Source organism: Rhipicephalus microplus, chromosome X (genome assembly GCF_043290135.1).
Source record: "Rhipicephalus microplus isolate Deutch F79 chromosome X, USDA_Rmic, whole genome shotgun sequence".
NCBI lineage: Eukaryota > Metazoa > Arthropoda > Arachnida > Ixodida > Ixodidae > Rhipicephalus > Rhipicephalus microplus.
In genome coordinates this window covers 152,102,747-152,128,477 of record NC_134710.1, presented here as the reverse complement: position 1 = coordinate 152,128,477, position 25,731 = coordinate 152,102,747, and the positions used below count along the sequence as shown (strand labels likewise).

The following is a 25,731-nucleotide window of genomic DNA, read 5'->3' as shown; positions in this document are numbered from 1 at the left end:
AAAGGAGTTTTTTTTTTTTTTTTTTTTTTTTTTGCAGCAGCAGCAGCAGTGCTTTGCAATACAGTTGAACCCCTTTATAGGAGCCATGCTCTTGGCAGCAAATCTTTGTCTTTTATATGAGATGTCTCTTATAATAAGGGTACCATGTATGCATTTTCCTATCAACCCGTAATTTACTTTAGGCACACTAGTGTTCTATACGCATTTGTCACTTATATCAGCGTCTCTTATGAAGGGGTTCGACTGTAAATTCAATATGGTCGAGCCACACGGTGAGAAATAGGTCAGTCGCAAAGGTAGAAGGGCGTCCATGTCATTCATGTTCAACAGCTGATGAAACGCAACAGTTATGGACATGCACACGTCTGCCACTGAATTCATATCTTCCGTGAAGCAGCATTTGCTATAACGCAACATTCACGCAACATTAACCTCTTTTGTCTGGAAGCTGCAGCATGCCACTAAGACCCAGGAGATGCCATCGCCTCACCAATGGGTACGTGCTGAGGTGACTTTATCTGGTTGATCATACTTCGCAAGGGTCCTTACCAAAAGGGTAAATATCACTAGTCTGTTCAACAATGCATGCCATTCTAAAGAACACCGAGAACACTCAATGCCACAGCCTTGAAATCAAACAATCAGTTTCAATTTGTGGTAACAACTGGACTAAAAGCGGCAAGCTGTCATTGTCACGCTATGCACTAACTCATCCCATCACCATGCACGGCTGTGCGATAGTCATATCGTGATGCAAACGGGTATGACATTGACCAGGCTTGACTAGGTTATTCAAAACTGTGTTTTGGTTTAGTATTGATCTGCAATAACAATGCAATTTATAGAGAAGTAGTTTTTTTAAACATGCATACATAGAAACATGGTAAGTACTACCATCTGTGGATGATGATGATTGATTGATATGTGGGGTTTAACGTCCCAAAACCACTATATGATTATGAGAGACGCCGTAGTGGAGGGCTCCGGAAATTTAGACCTCCTGGGGTTCTTTAACGTGCACCCAAATCTGAGCACACGGGCCTACAACATTTCCGCCTCCATCGGAAATGCAGCCGCCGCAGCCGGGATTCGAACCCGCGCCCTGCGGGTCAGCAGCCGAGTACCTTAGCCACTAGACCACCGCGGCGGGGCATCTGTGGATGACCATCATTGCAATAAAATCCTCCTGGGATAGGTACAACCTAGCAATTTTCGACAGTAAATGTTTGGTATATACGTTCATTTCACCTTAAACTTCCCTCTTGACATACATTGCTGTTAGTTGAACCACTACTGTTGTAATCATCAGGGTTGGGCACATGTAAGATCAACTTAATTTGAGTTATGCGGAAGGCTATTGAAATAATTCAGAATAATTCACAAAATAATTTAAGATAACTTGGTCCCATATAAATGTGTAGCTGCCACCCACGATACTAATGCTCCCAAATATCTCTTACTTTTGGTAATCTCAAGCCACCATCAAAGAAACATGACACACGAAGTAGTACAAACATGCCGCATACAGTTTTTACACTTGAGCTGTTTGCTCATGCCCTCCTCTTAACAGATGACCCATTATATGAGTGGCCAGCCCCTTGCCTCAATATTAAGATATCGCTACATCGCACCCAATTTTCCCAACAGAAGCGGGATGACTCTTCACTGCCATTAACACTGGAAAGCGCAGAGCTTGCAGACAGCATTGTTTTGCTTATGGCTCCTATTTTCTCTAGTGCGATACCATTCAAAATACAAGATAAGACAGTAGTCGAACCTCAGAAAAAAATCTCAAATATAGCAACTTTTAAAACATGTCACCTGTTCAGACATTTTTTAAAAACAGTTTGCTTCAGCCCACAAGCTTCAAACAATGCCATTTTACTCTTCATTACATGTACATTTATTGAAAAAAAAAAAGATCTTTTTTGTCACATGAATATTTGTGTGTTCATATTGTCGTCAACTTTCGAAAATGACAAGGGACGAAATTGATCCCCCTGTTCCAAATATGTTCGATATTTTTTCTTCCTAAATTGTGCAGTTAATAACAAAAAAATGAAGTTATCTTTTGAGCTACTGGGTGGTATGTGCACAAACTATAAAATACACAATCAAATCTAAAATATCAACTTTCAGACCCGTGTCGATCTCTAGCAAAATCAACCACAAACAATGCACCTGTATTTCATCATGTAACTTAAACAAAAGAAATCATGTCTCTCTTTGACCATGACTTGATCAGTTAGTAAACCATTTTTATTGTGTGACAGATACTGCTTTAAGCAGACTCTTATCGCTTTTCGCTTTACATTTACCTACAATGTCTCCTCACAAAATGTTCAATTGAGGCTTTTACCTTATCAAAAACTCAGTGACAGCTTTGCACTTGTGTGAGAGAATGCATTTTCACTTGACCTTCTCTTTTTCTCACTGACTAATCCCACCACCTTTGCCATAGATTTAAGTATCTTCAGCTAGAATGACCATTTCAGCAAGAAATGCCAAATAATTCTTAAAATAAAAGTTTTATAGATGTGTACATTATGCAGGCCAATTCTGCAAAAATTTCATATAAAATGCATTAGAGCCATTCAAACTAGCAGTTAACAGTTAAGTGAACAAAACTGAAGGTCCACTCAGCACTATGGCCCGTGTTTGGTTCTCACTAGTGAGAGACGACAGTAGAACTCAGTACACCAACAGTAGTACAGCAGTTATGAAGCAGTTGCAATCGTCACATCTACTCCCATTACAACTAAGGGAGTTCACACATAAATACAGTGATGTGCACTGCTAGATAGGGAGGCAACTAAGGCAGACAACTAAGAAGTGTGCAAGATGTCTACATTACATGTGTACTAAATGTTGTGAAGAGTTAGTTACGATATTCCTCTAAATTCATCCATTTTTCTGAATTAAACATGCCAGATCTACATTAGAATTTTGTCATGACACAAGAAGCAGATGAACACTGCAAATTTTTACACTTAAACGACAGCATACTTGCTCTTATGCATTGTGTTGGGCTAGAAATATTTTTTAACTATTTTGGTAGTTACTGTCACTTTTTGCAATACTATACAAAATTAATATGAAAGTTTCCTTTGCTTTAAGATTGTAACATGCAGGGACAAAGCCTAACCATAACGAGAAAAAAAGTGGGGGGAGGGGGTAAGTCTCGGTGGCCTGTAGTCAAACCTTGAAAGGCTAACTGCATTGCTCATTACGGCCATTTGTTAAAACTATATTGCACCACGCCAGGGTTTTCATTTTATAAATGCCCAAGCTCTGAACAATTCTCACTAGTTGACACTACATAATATATAAATAATGTAAACATAAAACATGCACATATAGGATGCCTGGATTTGCTCTTCAAATGACAAATGCAAAACCCAATAATTAATTGGCCTCATATATATGTTGAACTAGTTAAAGACAAGGCAGTTCAGGCACTCTCGTCAAAACACATGCAACTAAGCAAAACATATTTAAGATGGATAGTGTAAGTGCCAAAACTGCCGGCACAAAATCATCAATCAGAGCTTACTGTTGAGATCTACACTAAAGAAAAGAATGCATATCTTTGTAGTGATCCCACATCAATGCTTCCAACAGCTCCTGAGCAATTACGCAATGAGTATGCTAAAGCTACATATACTGTTCAGCAGTGAAACTGCACACCGCAGTCATGGTGTGCAAAATGATTAACTAATGACAATGACAATGAAGTAAAAAAATTACTTCATTGTCATTGCATGTGAACAAACATATTTGTAGGATACTATTTCATGTTTTTTTTTCTTTTCTGCACATGCAAGTGCCAACCACAACACTATTTAACATAAAAATCTGATGTAAATCAAGTTTGGAAGTCAAAATAAGGTGTAAGCAGCTTCTTTGCAGCACATAATGCTAACAATAGATTGTTCCGAGTAGTTTTGCTTCAATAGGAAGCACATTTTTGTTTAATCTAACATCTTTTTAACATGCATCGCATACAAGTCTTCAATTAGGGCATTCACTACCCTCTGATACAAGCTTAAGAACACTGTAAATAACCTCAATTTCGTCATTAAATGGCAATCAGCAAACTAGCTGACGCAATCTCAAAAGTTGGTCAATAAGAAAAAGCATGTAATGTGTAGTTAAGAGCCCACTAAAAAGTGCCATTACCTCCCGTACATGGAAGGTTAGGTGGACAATAGTGAATCGAAAACATTTACTCTACTTCCCATTTACTCAGCTAAAGCCTTGCTTGGTATGCCTAATTATTCTTGCAAACACGATATTTCGTGCCCTACAACAATTCCATTCACCTTTTCCTATGATTTTGTCTTTCACCACCATAATAAAACCACAGGAAGTTTTCTCTGAATGTTGAAGCAAAAAGTGCAGCACAGGCATGACATGCTGGGTACAATGGGCACACTGTGCATACCTGCCATGACAAAGAAATGAAAAAGGCAGTAAGCAGAAAAAAAAAGTTGCAGAACCACCTCAAGGAAATAAAGAAAAATGTAGCAGGAATCCCTAATGAAAAATAAAAATCTGCAATGATCAAACCTACACAAAATTTTGCTCCATTCACATTTTAAATTGCACAAAAGATGCAACTGCACATAATTTTTGCAAAGTCCTGCAAGCTTAAAGGTTGTTAAATGTTCCAGGTCACAGAAGTCACATGAAGGGATGTAGAGATTCATTTACTTGGCCTGCAAAGACTAGCATTGTCATCAAAACCTTTTGTGCACAGAAAATTAATTTCAGACCTTGTTCCACAACAAGAAATTAAGAGCTGCAGCCTCCCAAAGGTCTGCAGCCACACAGTGTGCTGTGACATGCACCTCGTGCGGAGCACGTGTTCAAGTCTATAATGTTAGGATGAATACAAAGTAGCACTGTCCTTCTTGAGTACCAGCTCAAGCAGTGTTGGCAGAGCATCCACATTAACTCCGGTGTCCTTCACCTGACGCAGTCGCTCCTCTAGCTCACGTTTTTCCTTTCCCACTGCCCACCACAGCCGAATCGCCAGCACCAGTAAGGGAACCTCTAGGTCACTGGGATTTGATGCAGAGCTGCCAGGCAGCCGCTTGGACAGGGCCAGCTCAGCATATTTTTGTGCCTCAGCCACATTGTCCACTGCATTCAGGCAGGCTGTCAGTACCACCAGGGTGGTGAAAGTGTCCGGGTCACCATCTCCTGCAGCGAGGGGTCATTCAACAATAGCCCATGTCATCGGATTGTACAAAAGTATATGCTCTAAAAGCTTCTAAAAAAGTGTTACACTCAATGAGTGCCGATGAAAAGACAACCTTTCATGATGCATATGAAAAAAAGCAAAAAAGATGCAAGCCTTCCGATTAGAGAATAGCTACAAAAACTGGCCCTTTGTACGCCCCACACATGTCCAACTTATCAAACTATACATACAACACATCCCAGTGATGAACCTCTTTCATGCAAAGATTTGACAATCTATTCTGAATACCATGAATGAGCAGTAGATGGTTTCCAAAACAAGTTAGAACAAATTAGCAATATTAGAAGGAAATATGCAAAAAGCAATATCAAACACTGGCATATTCAGCATGGTTCTTCTTGGTTTCTGATTGAAACAGGCTGCACTTCTTATGGTTCTTGTTGCAAAAATAGCACCATGTTTCCAAAAGCAAGAAATAACCTTAGTGTGTAACCTTGAATAACAAACAAGTGCTGGACATATGACATTTTCCTTCATTTGAATGATGTTTAAAGCATATACATACTTGCAACACACACAAAAAAAATTAACTGCATTTTAGTTGCACACAGCACTTAATGTACACACAGCATTTACTCACAGTGCAATAGTTTAAATAGAAAGTTATAGCACATGCCAATTTATGGCATACACACTTTTTTTAATTGTAAAAGTTGCATGCAATTGAAGATATTTAACATCAAATTTTAAGGGCGATATCAAACAAAGCACACCCAGTGCACATGCAACGTGGCCTTTTTCTAACGTCGAACTAGAAGTACCCTTGACAAGATGTGACAAAGTTTGAATTAAAGTGCACCAAAGCAAAATGTGGTCAAGAAAATCGGCAAGCATTTTGAAATACAGAACAAGCTTATTCTTTCCGTGCATTGTGTGGCGTTTATCTGTCTCTCTCAAACTGTAAGCAGTCACAAAGAATTCATTCGCCCGTCTTCAAGAAGAAGCACTGCAGTAAGTACTCTTGAATTTTCTGCTTCACAGAGAAACAAAAGGTTGATATTGCAGTTTTCTTGCCCACAGTTAAAAAAAACAGAAAAGCATCAAACAGCACACACAAAGAAAGTAAAGGTGATGCACAGTGCAAATGAGATGACTTGCCACTTTTTACGAAAATACATGGCCATGACGCAGCTTCACAGTACGAGCACCAGTTACACTAACTATTGAGTTGAATGAACCTTTTTTAGATCCCCCGCCGAAGCATCCCTGCACCCAATGCAAACACATTTCACTTGTACTGTAGGGCGCATTTCAGTTCTACAAACATAATTCATGACACATGACACTAAAACTAGAACTGTGCAAACAGCCGAATTTCGGGTACGAAGTTAATCCGAATATTGAAGTCGAATGCAAAAAGAATATTTTTTGAATACTACAAAATTGCAGAAAAAAGTGGAGAGGATTCTTAAGTGTAGTATTATGAGATAGTAACATGAAAGTGTTTCTTTTGGCTAGGCTGGCAAAGTGCTGAAGAGGTGGAGTTTCATTGTTGTCTTATCAAGAATGAGGCTATGCAGAAATTTAATTGTATTTATATGCATGACTTGGTGAAACGTAAGTGTTGTTGATAAAACTTTACATGTGAAAGGCAAAAATGTTATTTCTTCAGCCTCTCCTCTTTCAACTTCTGTGGAAGCCCAACTGATGCGGCAGACAAGGGTGTGCTCCCTTCGAGACCAGAGTTCAATATCTGTCTCATAGACGTCAATTTGTAAAAAGACTTAAAACTTCAGATGCGAAAAATTATTTGCATCCGCTTTTTCAGACTTACTACCAAAATTCTGAGTCCAAAGCAGCATTAATTGAGCCCCCATGTTGGAACCAGCATTTTCTTGAGTTGGTGCATTTGCAACTGTCAGAGCTTGAAAGGCACTGCCTTTGGTGCAATGCAAGGTCATGAAATGAAACATATTGAAATTTCAAAGAAGCCACTACTAAACGAACATTGCGCAAATTGAACCAAACAACAAGCCCTATTAAAAAAATATTCAAAAGTTTGAATATTCACATGCACACCTTCAACTAATAACAGCACTGAACCCGGTGGCTGAATGGAATGGTTTGAAAGACTAGGTACAGACAGCACCTCAGAAGAACTTCTTGTTGGGAAGTTGGTGCATGTCTTATTGTAGGATATGTGTGCAAGAATTGGACGAACACAGAAAAAAAGAAGTTACACAGAAAGAGTGCAAACTATCAACTGGCTTATTCATTTTTCAAACCACTTAATGTAAGCTTAATGTAAGAAATTTGTGTTTTCAAGAAAAGGCTCGCATCCTAAGCACATACTGCAATAAGCAGGCAGGTGCGCTCCTTCTCTATTTAAAACCGACATGGCATGCTCCTTGGTGCGCTATTAACAAAGCATTCCGTGTGTCCCATGTAGGACCTTCCACATTTACGTGGTATTTCATACATCACTTTTATGGTACACTTGACAAAGCTCTCCGCATATTTCATTCTGCAACCATTGCATAGGAATTGCTTTGCACCACCAATCTTGGAGCATAATCTCGCGAGCTCTCTAGGAGCTGAAAAAACCACCTGGGCACTATGTCTACATATTCCACTTATTTCATGTTGTGGCCAACCTTGTGCATACACGGCACAACAATGAGCTGCTCTTTTACAATTTCCTGCGCAGGTTTGCGTGATGTAAGGCATGCATAAATTTGTTCTCATTGTCTCCTTAACCCTTTTCTTTGTGACATTTGAAAAGGCTTATATTAGGCTGTTTCAAGAATGAATACACCAGTTGATAGTTCCCGCACTTTCTACTTTGTTTTTCTTGTGTTCGTCTGATTTTCGCGCACATATCCTACAATAAGTACGGACAGCACCTTGCTTTTTAAGGACTATTTCACATGCGACCTTTGCATTGAGCCATGTGCCACTGTCTGTAGAAGAGATTATAGCAAGGTCCTGCCTGAAGAGGAAGAAAAGGAAAGGAAGCACCAGTAATTTCAGCTAAAGGAACACTGTTGTACTTGGAAAAAGTGAAGTTCTTCACTGCCAGACAGATTGTTGTGCTGGAGAAGGTTTATGAGAGCTTGAACACAGCTACTCAATTTATGACCACTGAAGTCCCAAGTGCACAAGAGCAGCAAAAAATTACTGCATTCTTCTAAATTTACTCAATAAGCAGAAACTCACATTCACATAAGCAACATTGGAAAGAAGAGAGTTCAAACTTCATTTCAACAACTGATGTTTTCTTTGTCCCTTACTAAGTTTCAACATGGCTCTTTCAGTTCAGCAACTTTCACTTTTACGAACTTTCTTCTGGAGTCCCTTGAAGTTCGTTCAAGTGATGTTTTACTGTACTTCCATCTCAACAGAGTTCATGCGCAAAAATGACAAGAGCCATACCGTTATAACATTTTCATTAAAGAGAATGTATATTGTCTGTAGAAACACCCTGTATACTACCGTGAAAACTGAAATATATATTGAACTTTTTTTTTTTTTTCAAAAAACGGAATGAAAAGTCGGACCTCATCTTATACACCTGTCATTGCAGAAAAAATGTGGAAGTCTCACAACAATGGGCAGCTAAAGTCGAAAGCCTCCATAGCCATAGTGAGCATCAACAGCGGCACTGTTGGGCAAGACTAGGCAAGGCCTACAGCAGTGGTTCTCAAATGAGGGTCCGCGAAGCCATTTCCATGATTCGCAAAACCCTCACCCGCATTTTTCTTCAGGCGTGACTGTGCCACGTATTGATGAACTGTCCAAAATGAAGTGATGTGGCACGTTTGCTTGATGTTTTTCGTAGAAATAAAAGGTAGGCTCGTGCGAATATTTAAATGTTTCGAATATTCAAACGAATGATAGAGTATTTGAATTTGTTTCAATTCAAATTTAAGTTATAGAAAATTTTGAAGTATTCGCAATAGACGAATAGGTGTATATTAATCCGCATGTAACGGTTTGTAAAGGTAGTTTTGCTGCAGTGTCGGAGTGCTAAGCCGTGAACACCCATCCAAGGGAAATTCGCTTCGCCGCGAAGCCTCCCTGCAAATTTAAAGGGACCCTGCAACACTTTTTGAGCATAGTCAGAAAACGCTCCCGATCGGTAGTCGACACTTCCGAGAGCATGCGAGTCAAATATTATAGTGCAGCACGCGTGCTGTGATTTACTGTGAATTCTCAAAGCCAGCTGAAAATCGCTCTCTTCTCTCGGCAAATGACACCACAAGCTCAAAAATCACTCGTCACAGCTATTGCATCAGCCATTGCCTGATTTGAACATGGCGTGCTCAGTCGTCACTGGAGCCGCAGCGGGAGGCCGCGACCTGTCCACGTGTGCGGGCACGATCACACTGAAAAGCCGCGTATTCTAAGGAAAAATAAAAAAGATGTGCTCAAGGTCACGAGGTGCATGTGACGTATTTTCTTTCACTGTGCCATTCCTCCCTGCTTAGCTTCCAGCTATTTTGTCGGGACAAAGAGAGAGAATTAAATTGCAGTGTGCGACTAATTTTTGGAACTCCGTCGCTCATACTGGACTGATTCAAAAAATTTTGCTGTGGTAAATTTGCGAGGCAACAACCTTCTTTACTGGCTCTATGGCTACTTTAAAAAGTGTTGCAGGACCCCTTTAAATGAACATGTCACCCTCAAATCAATTCATCATTTTATTAAGCTTAGAAGCTTGTTATGACAGCTTATATGCTCAAGTATAATAAAATGTTAAATGTTACCTATTTTACAGGTTATCAATCGCATCCTACCGAAACTCATATACCGCTACTACTCAACAATTTTTTAACTTTCTGTGAATGAAAAAAAAAGACATTTGCATAGAGGACTTATTTAAGTACAAAAATATATTGTGCTGGTTAGTTAGGTCATGATAAATATGCCCATTTTTATTTGTATGTCATATATACTATTCAAGTCTAAATCGGAAATATTCAACCAAAATCACTATTTGCTTCGAATTCGCTTCAACGTATGCGCAGTAGCAAACTACTGCGCGTACATTGAACAGAAATATTGGGACACTCCCCCCTGTGTACGCGCGATGTCTGCAACACGTGATGAAACATGCATAAAAAGAGCGCACTACGCCATTTGCGGTCACTGTGAACAAGGCTCCCGTGTCGGGAGCCGAAACGTCTTTTTAAGTTTTGTGTATTTCACCTTGGTCGGCGTTTTTGTTAATTTGCACTATGTTTGTCCCCGACCAGACGGGATTCCGTCGGACTTTTGACTATGAAAGAGGACTTGTCTAACTGAAACCGAAGGTTGTTGCCGAAAGTGACCAACTATAGCAAGCATGAAGCCACCCCACCTCTTGGGCACAGCAGAGAATAGCTGTTTGCTCACAAATAAAAAATATGATCCCGTGCCTCTGAAATGTATGCAAAATAACAGCTGGATCTCGGGACACTCCTGCTACTAAAGCATGACATTGTGTCCATCATATCTTCATGCTTTGAAGTTTTTCTAATGACCATAAGAAAAGCATTATTCACTGCCCTACACTCCTTTTGTTTAAAGTATCATGTGTTATACTACTTTTGTTTAAGGTATCATTTGTTATAACTTTTTCAGTAAGTGCTTACTTGCCATTCCTAAACTTCAACTCAAATGACTCGACTTGACCTTCAGGTGGTCCCATACTACCACAAAATGACGATGACTTACAGTCCATACTTTGCAGGCTACAAGACCAAAAGTGTGCAACATGTTTCTAGTTAAAGAGAACCTAATTTAAAAATTGTGCACCACTTACCAAGAAGTTTCTCTTGTACTGAGTAAGCATTTTCAAGCAAGACAGAGGCATCTTCAAACTGGCCAGCCGTCATCAGCCGGTGAGCACGGCACACCTCCCGGCGCCACGTGAATTCGGCAAACTCTGGAGATCGGCGAAGCTCCGGTGAGGCATGAACACGGGACAGTAAGTGGCGAAAGGCCAGGCTGCGTTCCGTTATCACCTCGGAGGTGAAGTTTCCCAGCAGGGCTTTGCGAGGGAAAGGGAAGTCGCGCAGTGCCACACATGATGGGTGACGACGGCGCAGACCCGCGAATAGGGCAGAGAAATCAGAGTAGCGGCGCTCTAGGACACCTGGGAGTCGCTCCAGTCCAGGGCTCTTTTTCACAAGCACTGTGTAGCACTGGCAGGAACAAACCAAAAATATCAAGACGTAAGTACAAGGTCTGCTACCAGACCAAAATTGAGTATTGTTAAGGCATCGGTCATCGAAAAAGAACACTTTCAAACATCAACAAAGAATTTGGGCTATACTGCTTGATGAGGTGTGAAAAAAATTCAACTTAAGATACCCAAATAAATTTTAGCTTTTTTTTTTTTTGCCTAAACAGACTTGAAGATTGCTATGAGTAGCTAGCTTGGCAAAAGGAGGTAGTACAAGACCATACAAAACCATGAGACCAGAAGTAAAAATATTATTATTGCACAGCTATTAGCCACCACTGGGCTGACGAAGCCAAGCAGGCAACACACCAATCTCCTAACAGGGTCAAAGATTTCCAACAGTCAATGAAAGCATTTGCTATTGCCCATATTTTGTTAACATATTCTCAGTCAAAGTACAACATACTGTTCGCTGTTATTTCGTGTGACTAGATTAAGAATGAAATATGCGAGTGAAAATTGTCAAGGTGGTAGCATTCATACCTTCAAAGAAAGGCATAGCTGCCATGACTTTTTTTTACTGTGTTGACCATAATATTTTCCCATTTCATTAGAAGAAAAACCTTACATATGAAACAGTAATACTAAGGCTAGTACAGTCGAGCCTGTTTATAGCGAACCTGAGCCTGACGCGATATCCATTCGCTGTATTCTGAAGTTCATACTAAATGAAAACCAGCTTTAAAAAAAGCTGCAAGTGAAAACACAAAATTTTTTGCCCAAAAATGTCCATGATGCACATGTTTCGAAGTACAGAAGTGATAAGGGCGGTCTCTAGTTTATTTCAAACGGCAGCGTGCTCTTCGCCGAGGCCCGTGACATAAGCTGCACGAGGCACTGGCTCCAAAGTTTCGTCATTCTCACAATCCGATTCCTCCAAAAACGCTCTTGCCGCTTACTTTATTCACAATGCCCTAATCCATGCACGGTTCCGCGGTGTCGGCATCATCATCGGCCCTAATGAAACCATCGCAACAGATGTCCCACCTCTTCTCCCATGTCAAAGTCGACGACACGCTCCCACAAATCGCCGCCGCAGTGGTCCTGTTCGGAAGCTTCAGGCTCGGCATCGAGCCCAACGTCGACGAAGTCGGCCTTGCAAAAACAGTTTCGCGCGCAAGTAGCCGTCACCGCCGCCCACGAAATATTCACCATCTCCACAGCTGAATACCGGGACACCTGAAGCGGCAAGTTGGCTGCCAGGTGGTCAACAGCTATTAGCAAGCGTTCTGCGATGCGGCACCTAACGCGCGGATTAGGCCCAAGCCGGTGTTTTGTTGAGCGGCAGGAAAAAGCGTGCAAGGCCTGAGACGTCAAACTCTGGAGTTCTACGGACACGCAGCGTCACCTGTCGACGTAGTTCTGAGTAGTGCAAAGCCCGACTCCCTTGCACAGTTTGCTGCGCAACCAAGTGCATGATGATGATGATATGTGGGGTTTAACGTCCCAAAACCACCATATGATTATGAGAGACGCCGTAGTGGAGAGCTCCGGAAATTTTGACCACCTGGGGTTCTTTAACGTGTGCCCAAATCTGAGCACACGGGCCTACACCATTTCCGCCTCCATCGGAAATGCAGCCGCAGCAGCCGGGATTCGAACCCGCGAGCTGCGGGTCAGCAACCGAGTACCTTAGCCACTAGACCACCATGGCGGGGCCGCAACCAGGTGTAACTACAGCTCACGAAAGAACGATCGAGCGAAATATTAGATGCATTTGCACATTAAACACTCAGAAAAAAAGCCATGAATTACTCTCCGCTTGTCAGACACGTCAACGAACCTCTGTGAAGTGCTTGCTGGTTCAATCGCCTGAATGACAGCAAAAATAAGAGCAGACGCAACAGCTCCCCACTCCATGAAAAAAAGACCTTGTTCTGTGCTACTGTTGTGTTCTGAATTGCCACGGACGTAAATGAATTCAGTTTTACTGATTTCCGCAGCTTTGGCAAAGCAGAATGGCGAGAGCGCTAAATAAATGCCGTTGCAAACTGTGGGGAAAGCAAATTACTCGCGTTCTCCACAGCCGTTCGCTTAAGTATAAGTATGTTAATGTAGGTCTCCTGTTATTGTTTTTAGTAGCCTTGACGGAGAACCACGGTAACTTTTATTATGAAGCTTAACAGACCCTCTGACCACGATGCGTGACATACAACAGTAGACAGGTGACGCCCGGCGATTCGGGCGACGCACACGTTGCAACCACCAATAATCTGAAGTTGTCGCCACTACACAGCATTACGCACGTAGGGATTTGAAGGCTCTAAGTCGCGGCTTTAACTAGGAAATGCGAACATGTGCATCATGCAGGTAAATCGCAAAATAATCGCGACCACGAACAGGTTTTTTTTCTTTTTTGTCGCTGGTCTCCGCGATTACCGCAGCTATCTTGAAGGCATCGGTTTTGCCTTTCGTTGTACACTGAGAAGTGGACACGCATGTATCCTCATTCGCAGTATATACGAACGGAAGACAATCGTCACCAGAGCATTCGAGCATGCGTAATAAAACAGTTCATTGCACAGGAAGTGAGGAATCGATGGAGAATGCAACTGCAAAGCGAAAATCACCAAGGCCATTCGTGCCGGATAAAGCGAGCTTCGTACTACTAATGGCATAGATGGTTCGTGTATGCACTTCATCACTTTGGCATCAAGTGTATGCTCAAGTTTAACGCGTTTAGGCATTACAGAATGCACATCGGAGTGCTTGCCTCAAACTCGATGTCATACGACGCTCGCATGCAGTTAAATTGCCAGTTGCAGCACGCCGAAATAAATGAAACATCTTTTGAATTGTGCCCGCATTTCATACTGATGAGTTTCCTACTTTTATGAAGCGAGGTTGGATTGAAGGAAGAAGCTTGACAGGTTTTTGATGTTCAGGAAACCGCGCCTCAAGACCAACGAAAAAGGAGGGCCTATGCACATTCGCTTGCGGAGGGCTCTCTGTGCACTACCCATTTATGGCCGGCGCGGCGATGGGGGCGCTGGTGATGGCGTTTTTTGCAGCGCCGCTTAGGCAGAGTCTGGTGACCACACACGCACACCGAGAGCGAGCAAGACGCGCACACGCGACACACATGCCAGAATGCGTGATACAACTTTGGGCTCGTGTCTAGTCAGAAAACAAAACTTCTGAATTCGAGCCAGTGTGGCTGGCATAGCGGAGCTGCGGAGACGGGCGAAGGAGTTGTGATCAAGAGAGGAGAGCAGACTTGCGAGAGAAAGGCAAGGAGTTGTGATAGGGTGAAGAGAGGGGAGGATACGGCGGGAAAGCGACCTTGAAAACCAAAACATGCGGGAAGAAGCAGGTCGGGTAGCTTGCTCGAAAAGTCAGTGAAACGCGCAACTCGCGCGTAGAAAAATTTGAAAGAGGGCCTGCGTGCACAGAGGTCTAAGCACGGCCGCCTGGATCAGCGCACGCGGCGGTGTTTGAAGAATCAGCGGCCGTGATCAAAGAATAGTTTTGTTGCGCCGGCGAGTTTGCGTGGCCTCACCCACTTCAATAATTCGCAATTCGTTCCACGCAAATTAACAGCTGTTTTTATGCTTCCGCACGCGTGCGGAGGGCATGTTGAGCAGACTGCGAAGTGAGCGAGAACAGGTCCTAAATATGAAATGAATTGTGAGTGAGTGGGGAAGCGTACGTGCGTGCACTAGATTAATACGATAAGACAAGACACAGACGATCGGATACAGACGATGTTGGCAAATGGTCAGGTCACTACAGGCCGGCGATGTCAACGACAGTACCAGCGATTAATAACAGGGGAGATGGCCGACCGGTCTTCGAAATATCGGTGGCAGTGTGAAAACACCGGCCGCATCTGGCAATACGGGGTGCTCAGAGTAGCGAGGGGCACAAAAGACAGAGGGGTGCGTAACGAAAACCGGTCAGGGAGAGTGGCAACTGGAAGGGCGCGGGGGCAGGGTCGGTGTTTAACAATAAGAATCTATGGGCACCTCGCCGATGCCTGATCGGTGGTCGAAAGTGGTTTCCCGGGAAGTCGGCAGAGCGCCGACTCCGTTGGTTGTAACCGATCGACGGTGCTCGGAGATGTTCGTTGTAAGTGTTATTTTGAGTCGTTGAAGCAATGTAAATTTTCATGGTCACACGGATATTGTTCGTTTTAAGCAAAAGTTCGTCTTAAGTGGGGCCGTTATATGTGGGCTCGACTGTATCCATAATTCTAATAATGAATTGAGTACCCCTAATAATAATGCTGCGTTATGTGGCACTTGATCCTACCTTAAGCCACGTTTAATTTTGTCCTAGTTATGTACAGCCATCAGCAAGGTGAACACTAACGTTCCTAAAGATGGCCTGAAACTGTCTGTCTGACGGCAGTGCCATGTACAGGCTATTTCACACTTAGCGGGAATCTCTGATCGCATAACATGCCGTGATGCCAGCGCTGTACTCGCGTGCCACTATAGCAGATGACATGAAAGTGTCTGTGCATGCGCGAGCTGCTGCCAGTGCTTGACTGCAGCATTGGCAGCAGCTCGATTTATGTGTTCCTAGATTTCCCCCAAGTGTGAAACAGACTGTACGTTCAGGTTCTGTCGCCTAAATGTTACCAATACATGCCAACCTACTATCCAAGCATACAGAGGTATTATCTCGGCAAAAGTGCCCAGCACTTCGCAAATGGAATAAGTCAAACCAGTCTAGGGCACACTGCAAAGCGCTCGTGTTAAAGCATGCTGACAGTTGTACCAACCAACCCTTCCCAGCACACTTCTGAAACCTTGCTCTCCTACATATCTGTTATATGAATATCCATCAACATTAAAAATTAATCAGGTGAAATACTTTTTATAGCATTCAATACGTGCTGTCTATACAAATGAGGTGACAATATAAAGCTGTTCCAGTCAGTAGATAAGGTAACCATGTCTGCATGGCACCTCATCCATTCTGTCAGACAAGAAGAAGCCACTTAAGAAAAAAATGTCAAAAGTGAACACTGGCCTCTATGAAGAGAGAACTACACACTAAGTTGATTCGTTTCACCTGTACTTTGTGAACCCGTTCACAGAGGCACTGTACTGAGACATTCGTTTCGTGAGCTCAGGATGGCGGCGGCAACACCACAGTATTCGTTTTGAAAAGTGCAATTGTTGTACAAGGCTAGTTCATGAATTTCCTGCACCTGCTCATCAGATAGTGCAGAGTCTATACAGCAAAAGGTGACTGGAACCACTGCAGACCCAGCCGACTGCATTTGTGTCTATTTTGGCAGCGTCCGGTAGTTGCATAAGCCAAGCAACGCAAAGAGCGTTATCTTTTACAGATCACAGCCTCCACAACCCTTGAGGCAGCCGACCGTAGTATGGGGGCTTGCACCACATCTGCACTCTCGTATTCATTTTAACATCTCATTGCTGCTGCACTTTCCAAAATGAATGCTGTCCGACGACAGCATTCAGACTGCACTACCATGAACCAGTTCAGAAAGTGCAAGGTGAAATTAATGGACCTCAAGGTAGATGGTCTAAAAGTACTTATGTCTATGGTGTTATGTATACCTCACATGAGCTGAATAATCTACCCTATGCACATAAGACACCCAAACTCTTTTTTTTTAACCTCCCTCTCAAAATACGAGCGACTAAAGAAGTAGGAAAGAATAGCAAGCAATTGTGAAAATTGAATCATTTACATATATGAAAAAACTATGCGGATTTTTATATGAGTTTGTGAAACCAAACTACATCATGCCTACCAAAAGGTGTATGTTGTTTGCTGCTTATCATTTCATTGATACAAAATGTGAGAATAAATTCTTTAAAAATGAAATGTCATTTGTTTCCAATTATTACCACAAATGACATCCTCCATTCACAGTAAACCACTAACAATAAACCTGAAAATTTTAAGGGTCCTATAAATTCAAGCAACAGCATAAATATTTCAGTGAAGAGAAATCGTAGAACAGGACATGTCGCTGGTGCCTACTTTTGGGTTAGAGGATTTGTCTTCATAAGGGCACCAATAGCCTTCCTAATCAGCATTTTTAATAATGCCTTGCTCACTCTCCCCTAACTCAGAGATGGAGAAGTGTGAGCTTGTGCACAAACAGGAGAAAAAGAAATAAAGGAAGCAGTGTGAATTCAGCTTTCAATAATAAAAATTTTGTACGACAAAGGGAAAATCGATGAACAGCGAGAAATGAACATAATGGGGAGGGGGAGAGGAACAAAGGCTGAATACTGGCTTTGATCTCCAACAGTTTAGGTATGATGTGGAGCCATGCTCCCACCAAGATAGCAGAAAACAGTGCCAAAATCATAAAAATAGGACCTATATTGTTACAACGAAAGTTGAAGGACCAATGCATGGTACTGCAATCATAAATATTCTAAATACAGTTTTTTTAAACATTTCTATGCCACTACTTTTTTGGCGTGTCACAATTACAGGAGCTGAAATGTTGATAATTTCTAAATAGCTTCCCGATAATCAGCTCTGTAGATCTCTCCCAATTTTTTCCCAATTTTTAGAACACGAAACATGAAAAAAAAAAAAAGCCCTAGGTACAGAGTCAGCGTGAGCATGCCGGGAAAGCTCCAGAAAGTAGAGTTCTTGTAACAAAAGGCATTGCACAACTTTTAACAAAGTTAAAGGACTGCCTCATACAACTGAAATAACACTGATCTTTCAAGAATTACCTAGCCAAAAATATACCTTCACCGCACTATTTCTTGTGTTGTATCATCATGTGCTAAAATTTCAGTCAAAAAGTGCTGAATAACAAGACATGCCCACCAAATGCAAAATTATTTTATACTATGGCATGCTATATATAAATTGCTAAGAGAGTTTTATAGTCACAATGACCCATAAACAAATCCAGCAATGCAAGCATAACATAACTCAATAGTGTACCCACCACAAACTTCTTACGCCCTTCATTGACTGTTTTGGCTGACACAATCTCAAAGACCACCTCCTGAGGTCCTACTCTCGATGGAGGATCACCTGCCGAGGCCATCAGGGTATTTGGCTGTGAAGTCTTTGACCACGACCCTACGGACCAAATAATAATATTTAATAAATTGCCATGCTCCTCAAACAAAATATTTTGGGACAGCCTGAAGTGCGACACCATATTTAATCACCAGTATTAGTAAAGAACACTGCTTGCCAAAAAATGAAAAATGGGCGAGAATACTCCATTATGGGCAAGCCACCTCCTATTTCATAATACAATAACTTAATTAAGGATATTACATCCGGACAAGCTGTGTAGTGAACCATTACAGTGACACTAATGAAATTTATGTGGGAACACAAGTGTACTCACCTACTTATGCACATACTATGTTACTAATTACAATCACCTTGTAATAATTACACTGGCTAAAAACAAAAAGAAATAGAAAATATGAAAATTCACGAACTGGCCATGACCAGAACTATCCCATACATTATTTAAGCCTACCATTTTATTGTGCACAAAAATAGGGAGCACGGAAGCGTATATTCTGTTCTCAGTTTATGAACTTCCGCTGTGTAGTCTTACTACCTCCCTTTTTTTTTTTTCGGTAGTTCTCAAACTTTCCTCTTTTCACTGATGATAAATGAAGTTACGAACAGTACATGCATCAAATGACGAACACATCAGCTAATCAGTGCTTACCCATCACAATGCAGCCACCATGTCTGTGCAGCCTTGTGCTTAGCAGCAGAGTGCCACAGCTACTGAGCTATTATGGCCATTAGGAAGGCCCCTCGAAAACAGTGCCAACAAAAAATAAAAACTGCCACTTTCATGAGAAAGCCTGCAACACTCATAGCAATGGAGAGAGCAGGTGTTGTAGGTAATGAAGCTTGAAACTATAAATGTTTCTCATTTACTCATTCCACTTCTATTACTGAACCCTTTTAAGGGAAAATGCTACTCAGAAGAAAAAAAAGTTTAATCTGTAGCCTCAGCAAATGAAATTTTTTCCTGTATACATAGACTTTTATGCTCATTTCAGTATGTGATCAGTTTTATAGTAAATTGCTTAGTTTTTGTTTTGTACCATGAAAATGTGTAAAATTAGTTTTTTTTTTTTTTTGGCACACTCTCTTTGCCTCTGAATTTTTATGGTTCCGAATCATTAATGACTCGTACTACTCCACATTAACTGCAGAAAGCAAATCACAAGAAAGTGTGTATAAAACACTTTAATGGACAATAATAATAGTAATGTGAGCAGTCTTGAATGCTCAGGCCACACTTACTTTAGGTTTATCACAATTATATAGATGATATCAAGTTTTGAAGGAGACACTGCCACTCTTCAATATCTGGGCAAACTTTCATTCAGATCTGCCTATCAGAAAGAAGCACCAAAAACATGATGTCAAAACTCAACCACTTGTCTAAAATTGTATCGTGAGGAAAACACATTTTAAAGGTATAAATGAAAGCTTGTCTATGCAACCAGGACATGTTTTTAATATTATTTCCTCAATCACGAGAGCTTGGAAACCATAGTTATTTTGAGCATGTGGCTTTGGCAAACTGCTCATGCGAAATGCAATGGCAAGCAGCAAAGTGACAAATTCCAGGGAACTCTAGACAATAAGCTCCTTTTAGTTGCCGCACTGTGGCTTTTAAGAGATATTTAACCTACCTCTAGTTAAGAGATTTTAAATTACCTCTAGTTTAATTACAATTTTCTATTTTTTTGTCAGGAAAGTGGAGAAACTAAACTTGTGAAAGCAAATAAAAACAAAATTATGTAATTTTGGAAAAACACTTCTTTTTTTACTTGCATCCAACCTTAAAAAATCCAAGTATACAACTCCCTAATAAAATTTGAGTATGTAATGAACATCATCCACTAATAAAAGCTGGCCGCAGGTGCCCGTGTCTTCCGACGGCGAACTGAGCAACATAAATACTTAAGCTTTGCAAATTCGCATTAGAGTTTTCAGAGTGCATAGTGACATGCGCTGTCACGGTTACCTTTCCTTTTTCTGCTAGTGCTTTTTACGCATCACAGTCTGCCAAGCACAAATGAAAGGATCTGCACTACACACTGTGCAGAGAATTCCTCTAAATTCCACAATTTCTTCTTCCCTCAGTTCAAAAACACCAGTGGACAATAGAGTACCAGAAAGACAATCACTATGGTGTTCTAATTCTTTATAGAAATGTCGTATCAGGCAATCATGACGTGAATAAAAGGAAGGAAGATATGAAAGAGAAAATACATCGGCAGACACTTTGATTAGTGAAGTTACGATACTCCTTTTCAATATGTTAAAAAGCTTGCTTCAGTCCCTTTTAAGTGCAATTGCCCAAATCTAACTTGCATGCACAAATGTCAATTTTTTCTGTGCATCTTCACCATATGACTGAATTCCGTTCCAAAAAAGGCGAAGGCAAGTGCATGCTTAGAGAGCACCATGGTCCCAAAACCAATTTTTTAAACTTCATTCCATCATGTGGAGCTGACACACAGAAAAGTTGCCTGTGCACACGCTAGTCAAGATATGCGTTTCTGTACATGCTAGTTTATCACAATACCAGCTTACATGTGAAAGGCTTTTGGCAAGCAGCAAATGGTCTGGGATCTATGAAAGCTATAAGCTAGCAACTAAATGAATGAGCATAATCTGTGCAAGTGAGCCAATGAGGCCACATTCACAAAAAATATCAAACTGCAACTACAATGTTCACACTTCTAATGGCAAAGTGAACAATACCTGCACAGCAGCGCACACAGCTATTCAAGAAAAAGCTCCTTCCTTCCTATTGCATTGTAAATCTACACTCAGTCCCAATAATATTTGACCTACATGACAAAATAATTGTGAAAACTTACACTAACTAGCAAGCATACAATTTACATGTTAGTAAACGCTGCCCATTCATGCAATTGTAGCACACTTTTCAAAAAACAAAAACACAGATTTACTTGTAAAGGATTCATTGTTCTTAATAAAAATTGCCCTGGTCTAGATTTTCAGTCAAAGGTCTGCACTGAGAACTCAATGTGGTGAGTGTCACATGATTTGAACACACTAAATGAAAATTTCCAACAGAGCTTTGTTAAAAAGCTGATGCATAAACGAGCAAGAAAGATTCCCCAACAAAAGCCTGTACTTTAATTGAATGAGTGTCTACATAAATAACTACTCCTTTGCTAAACAAAATTATATTTCTGCATGTACTCAGATGATCAGCGACTGTGTATATGCAGCAAATGATGCCAAATAACAGGAGTAACCAAAGCTTTTTTTGAATAGAAAATGTATATTTTATTATTGTTAAAAAACACAAAATGAAAAGATTCAGTAAAAGTTATATCTGCCTTGACAGAATTCTCTTTTAGAAGGTTCTCAATGTGCAAACAAAAACAAGTCACAGTGTTTAGTCAGGATCTATGAACCAGCCATTTAGGAGGCGGCTTTCTTGTGCCACTAATATCTAGGACCACCATTATCGTTACTGCAAGACCTGTGACAGTAATGTGCACAAGCTTTGTTTGCAATGTTATTGTGATGCACACAAATGGCACGTAGAGCATAAAGCAATCAAAAACATTTTCTGATGAAGTTGAACATTTACATAGTGAATACTACACCCGAGTTTAGGGAGGCATAACTTAAGTTCATTTATTATTGTGCTGTTCCTCATTATTTCAAGCTATTTTTAATAACCTACCACAACCTACCTTTCTCCTTCAAGAAAAATTTCTTCAATGTTTGTGAAACTAGTCTGGTGCTAGCTATTTACTGAACTAATGTAAAGATTCAGATCTTTCTTCAATAAAAACTAATTCTGCTGTCATTTACAAAGGGAGTCAATTCATGGCTCCCTTTGTAAAAAATAACAACATAGCCAACTAAAATTAAAACAAAATACATAGTGTCCTTTCTTTAGCAATAATACAATAACAACTCCAGGGTGGATATTACAGAAATCAAAAATCATGGCAAGAAAGTGCGTTTCTACACTTAAATTTGTACACATAAATAGTAAAGACCCATCTTAGAGGAACAGTGTTTACGGACGTTTGCTGGTGAATGGGTACACGAGATACTGAAAACAGCAAACACTGAAGGAACGGCACAAGGCATTTTAATGTTTCATTCTTTCACTCTGTGCCCCCCCCCCCCCCATATTCGCATTTCTTTTTCATCATTCCTCACACTAAGCTCATTTTTAAATGGTTTTGCACACGGCCAATTTAAAACGAATGAGTGCAGTTCATTTCGCAAATTAGAAAGAAATTGTTGGCAAATGAAGCCCACACACCGAATGTCAGAACAGAATTCGGGGGCAGCACATCGCTGCAAATTTATATCCATGTAGCAAGCCCACGTCATAACTCGAGCGTACCTTTTGCTGAAAAAAAGTTTTGCAATTTTTGGCCTGTTCGAAGTACTCACTGGTTAAACATCACACCCAATCAGGATTAAAGAATGGAGAAATTGAAGAAAAAAGGGGGAGGACCCTATGTTTGTAACAAAGAAGTCGAGCGCATGGCAGGCATGTATGGGAAAGCACGCAAATTCGGTATCATCCGTCGTGGCGAGCTTAATGAGAATTATGCCACTGTAACCAATTTGTAACGCGCGCTGGACGAAAACCAAGACATCTTTACAGCTTCCTTTCACTTTCTCAAATATCAGCTTTTGATTGATTGATATCTGATTGATATCTTTAACGTCCTAAGACCATCATATGATTACGAGAGACGCCGTAGTAGAGAGCTCCGGAAATTTAGCCCATCTGGGGCCTCATCTGAGCACACAGGCCTACAGAATTTTCGCCTCCATCAAAAATTCGGCCGCCGCAGCCTGGATTCGATCCCGCGACCTGCAGCCGAGTACCTTCGCCACTAGAACACCGCGGCGGGGCCAAATATCCGGTTTTATAATGCATTGTTTACTCAACAAAAAGTGAATGAAGGCCGAGTGATTTCTCAGTCACAGCGTAGCCTAAATGTGCTTTGATGACAAGACTGCATCCGTTTTCGGGAATCATTGCGCAACTGACTATTTCCCCCGTCAAAGGCAACGTATTATGGATCAAAGTTCAATTAAAAACAGCACGGTAAGCGAATGCGAAAAAACAACTCACGAATGGCTCTCGATGATGACGAGACGAAACACTCCCCCGTGTCATCATCGACAGCGTCCGAAAAGCAGAGTGTGCCCACTACTTGGGAACAACGCAGTTCGTCTACGTCGTCAGAAAGAGAAGAGTTCAGTTCCTCCGAGCTCATAACTAGTCAGCACCACGTGCTACACGGTTTGTAGCATCTCGCTTTCTAATCATCCCTCGATTCTCTTGACTGTCAATACAAGCGCAGCCAGCCTTGTTTGAGGTGCAGCCTGCCCAGCTGCAAGGGCACACGCCTCTGACCATGACCTACTACACTCCTGACCTGCCCAGAGAGCACCTCTTCCAGCGCCCACGTTCTAGTTCATACCTTCTGCCGCTAGGGCCGTCACCTACGAGCGGCGTGGCGCTAGGCAGCACCTGTTCGCTGTCGTCTGCTTCAGCCATCGCTGTGGCAGTGCAAATCGTTCTTATTGTGCATGAATTGTGTATGAATGTGTAAAATATGGCAAATAAAGCGATATGATTCCTCGTCAGAGTTGGCTGCATTCGTGTGGACGTTTGAAGCAGAAATAGAACCGTAAAAAAAGCACACAAAGGGTCACAGTGGCAAGCAGACGGGAACTTTTCTACAAATGAAGGAAAATTTATTATGAAAATATTTCTTGAATGAAAACGTAGTCCAACGAGATAAAAAAACTATTGTTAGGCATTCATTGTTCACACTGAATCACGATGGTTCCAGACGATACGCATACACAAATTGCAGAAGATACGCAGATCGAAACACAGTAGGTCGTGTGCAGAAACTTGCAGACGGCAGATAGCTGCAGTAGTCAGCTCTAATAGTGGCCGCGTGCAGTTTTTTTTTTTTAGATGAGCTGACACCTCAAATGTAAGTATGGTGTATTGCTGCGTGCCATATTGCAAATCGGAACAAGGCAAACAAAGTAAAGTAAGTTTTCACGAGTTTCCTGCCACAGACATACGGGAAGAATGGATCGAGGCAATTGGAAGAAAAGGTGAGTCTTGTGTTTTTGAGAGTCGTTTCAATTCAGAACGAGTTGCAAGCTAGCAAGAAGCACCAGGGTGCTTTAGTAAACTTTATTTCCGTGTGTTATGCTAATTCACTGAGCTAAAAAACATGAAAGCTTTTTTAAAGTACCGCGGCTAATATGGCAGGCTCCACAAATAGTGCCAAGAAATTTAAATATAGCACACAAGAAAAAAGTAAATATACGAAATCTGTAAATTATGTAAAAATGCGTAGCGGTGGGTTGCGAGGGGTTCGAGCACCCTTCCCGAAGGCTGCCTCAACAAATGCCGCCGAAATCCATAAAAAAATTAATGATATGAAATATTTACGTGCTGCCTCCACAGTTTGTCTCTCTCTGTGTGTGTGTGTGTGTGTGTGTGTGTGTGTGTGTGTGTGTGTGTGTGTGTGTGTGTGTGTGTGTGTTTAGCGATGGACAACTCTTGAACACTGGGTGTCACTGAAGTTAGCGACCGAATTTGGTCAAATGTATTTCTCATCTCAAACCTCTATCTTCCCATACAGCTTTGTTCGTTTCTGTATAAGCTTACTTAAGGTAATTAGAAACGTTACGCCGGTAACGAAATGTGGCGATTAACTGTTCACTCTATATAGGGCTGGCAGGCGGTCGGGTATAATGACATAATTGAAGTCCTTCGTGCACGTATAGGCAGTTTGTCACAGAAGCAGACGCATGGTATCAGTCCGTCGCCCTCCTGCCGGCCGCACAGTAGCAGACGAACAGGTTATAGGTAGCGCCACCTACGGCGAGCGATTGAACGAGAGCGGGGACACGCGCTCCCATAGGAACCCCGCTATCTGAACAGGTCAGGAGTGTAGTAGGTCATGCCTCTGACACAGCCAACACAACAACGAGTCCAACGATTATTTTACCAAAAACAATCGTTGAACCTTCCAGCGAGTTTCACTGCCGTCGTCTTACAGGCTGACACAGTTTTCGCAGTAGACTCCGCATCCTACTCTCCCAAGTGCCATGTTTTTGAATAATGAAATTTATCAATTGGGAGCATTGGCGCTGTCATAGCGGATGATGGGGCGCTGTCGGCACTGTCGTCATTGGGTAAATACTCAAGAAAGTTTCATACAATAGAAAAGTTAATTATCTGACTCCAGTAATGACCATACCCCAATTTAGCATCTGTCGTAGTACCAGCAAATATATCTATTAC

At 41.5% G+C, this 25,731-nt stretch overlaps 1 protein-coding gene across 2 annotated transcripts; it reads right to left on the bottom strand.

Annotated features, from left to right (window-relative positions):
- Positions 1 to 1,167: 1,167 nt before the first annotated feature.
- Snx21 (Sorting nexin 21) lies at positions 1,168 to 25,683 on the bottom strand. 2 transcript variants are annotated; one of them, XM_075878012.1, is made up of 5 exons: positions 25,392 to 25,683; positions 23,527 to 23,804; positions 18,331 to 18,467; positions 11,010 to 11,391; positions 1,168 to 5,205 (listed from the first exon to the last, which is right to left on the bottom strand). In XM_075878012.1, the coding sequence occupies exons 2-5, from the start codon at positions 23,669 to 23,671 to the stop codon at positions 4,883 to 4,885; spliced, it is 987 nt and encodes a 328-aa protein (XP_075734127.1). In that variant the 5' UTR covers positions 23,672 to 23,804; positions 25,392 to 25,683; the 3' UTR covers positions 1,168 to 4,882. The 2 variants fall into 2 exon arrangements, with proteins under 2 accessions (XP_075734127.1, XP_037284300.1); XM_037428403.2 differs by lacking the exon at positions 25,392 to 25,683 and adding an exon at positions 19,671 to 19,762 and having other exon boundaries at positions 23,527 to 23,663.
- Between the last annotated feature and the right edge of the window lie 48 nt (positions 25,684 to 25,731).

Coding starts and splice junctions, on each gene's coding strand:
- Snx21 (XM_075878012.1), bottom strand. CDS start 23,671: ATGAGCTCGGAGGAACTGAACTCTTCTCTTTCTGACGACGTAGACGAA. Junction 11,392..18,330: donor AAGGGCGTAAGAAGTTTGTG/GTGGGTACACTA, acceptor TGTTCCTGCCAG/TGCTACACAGTGCTTGTGAA. Junction 5,206..11,009: donor AGTACAAGAGAAACTTCTTG/GTAAGTGGTGCA, acceptor CCCTCGCTGCAG/GAGATGGTGACCCGGACACT.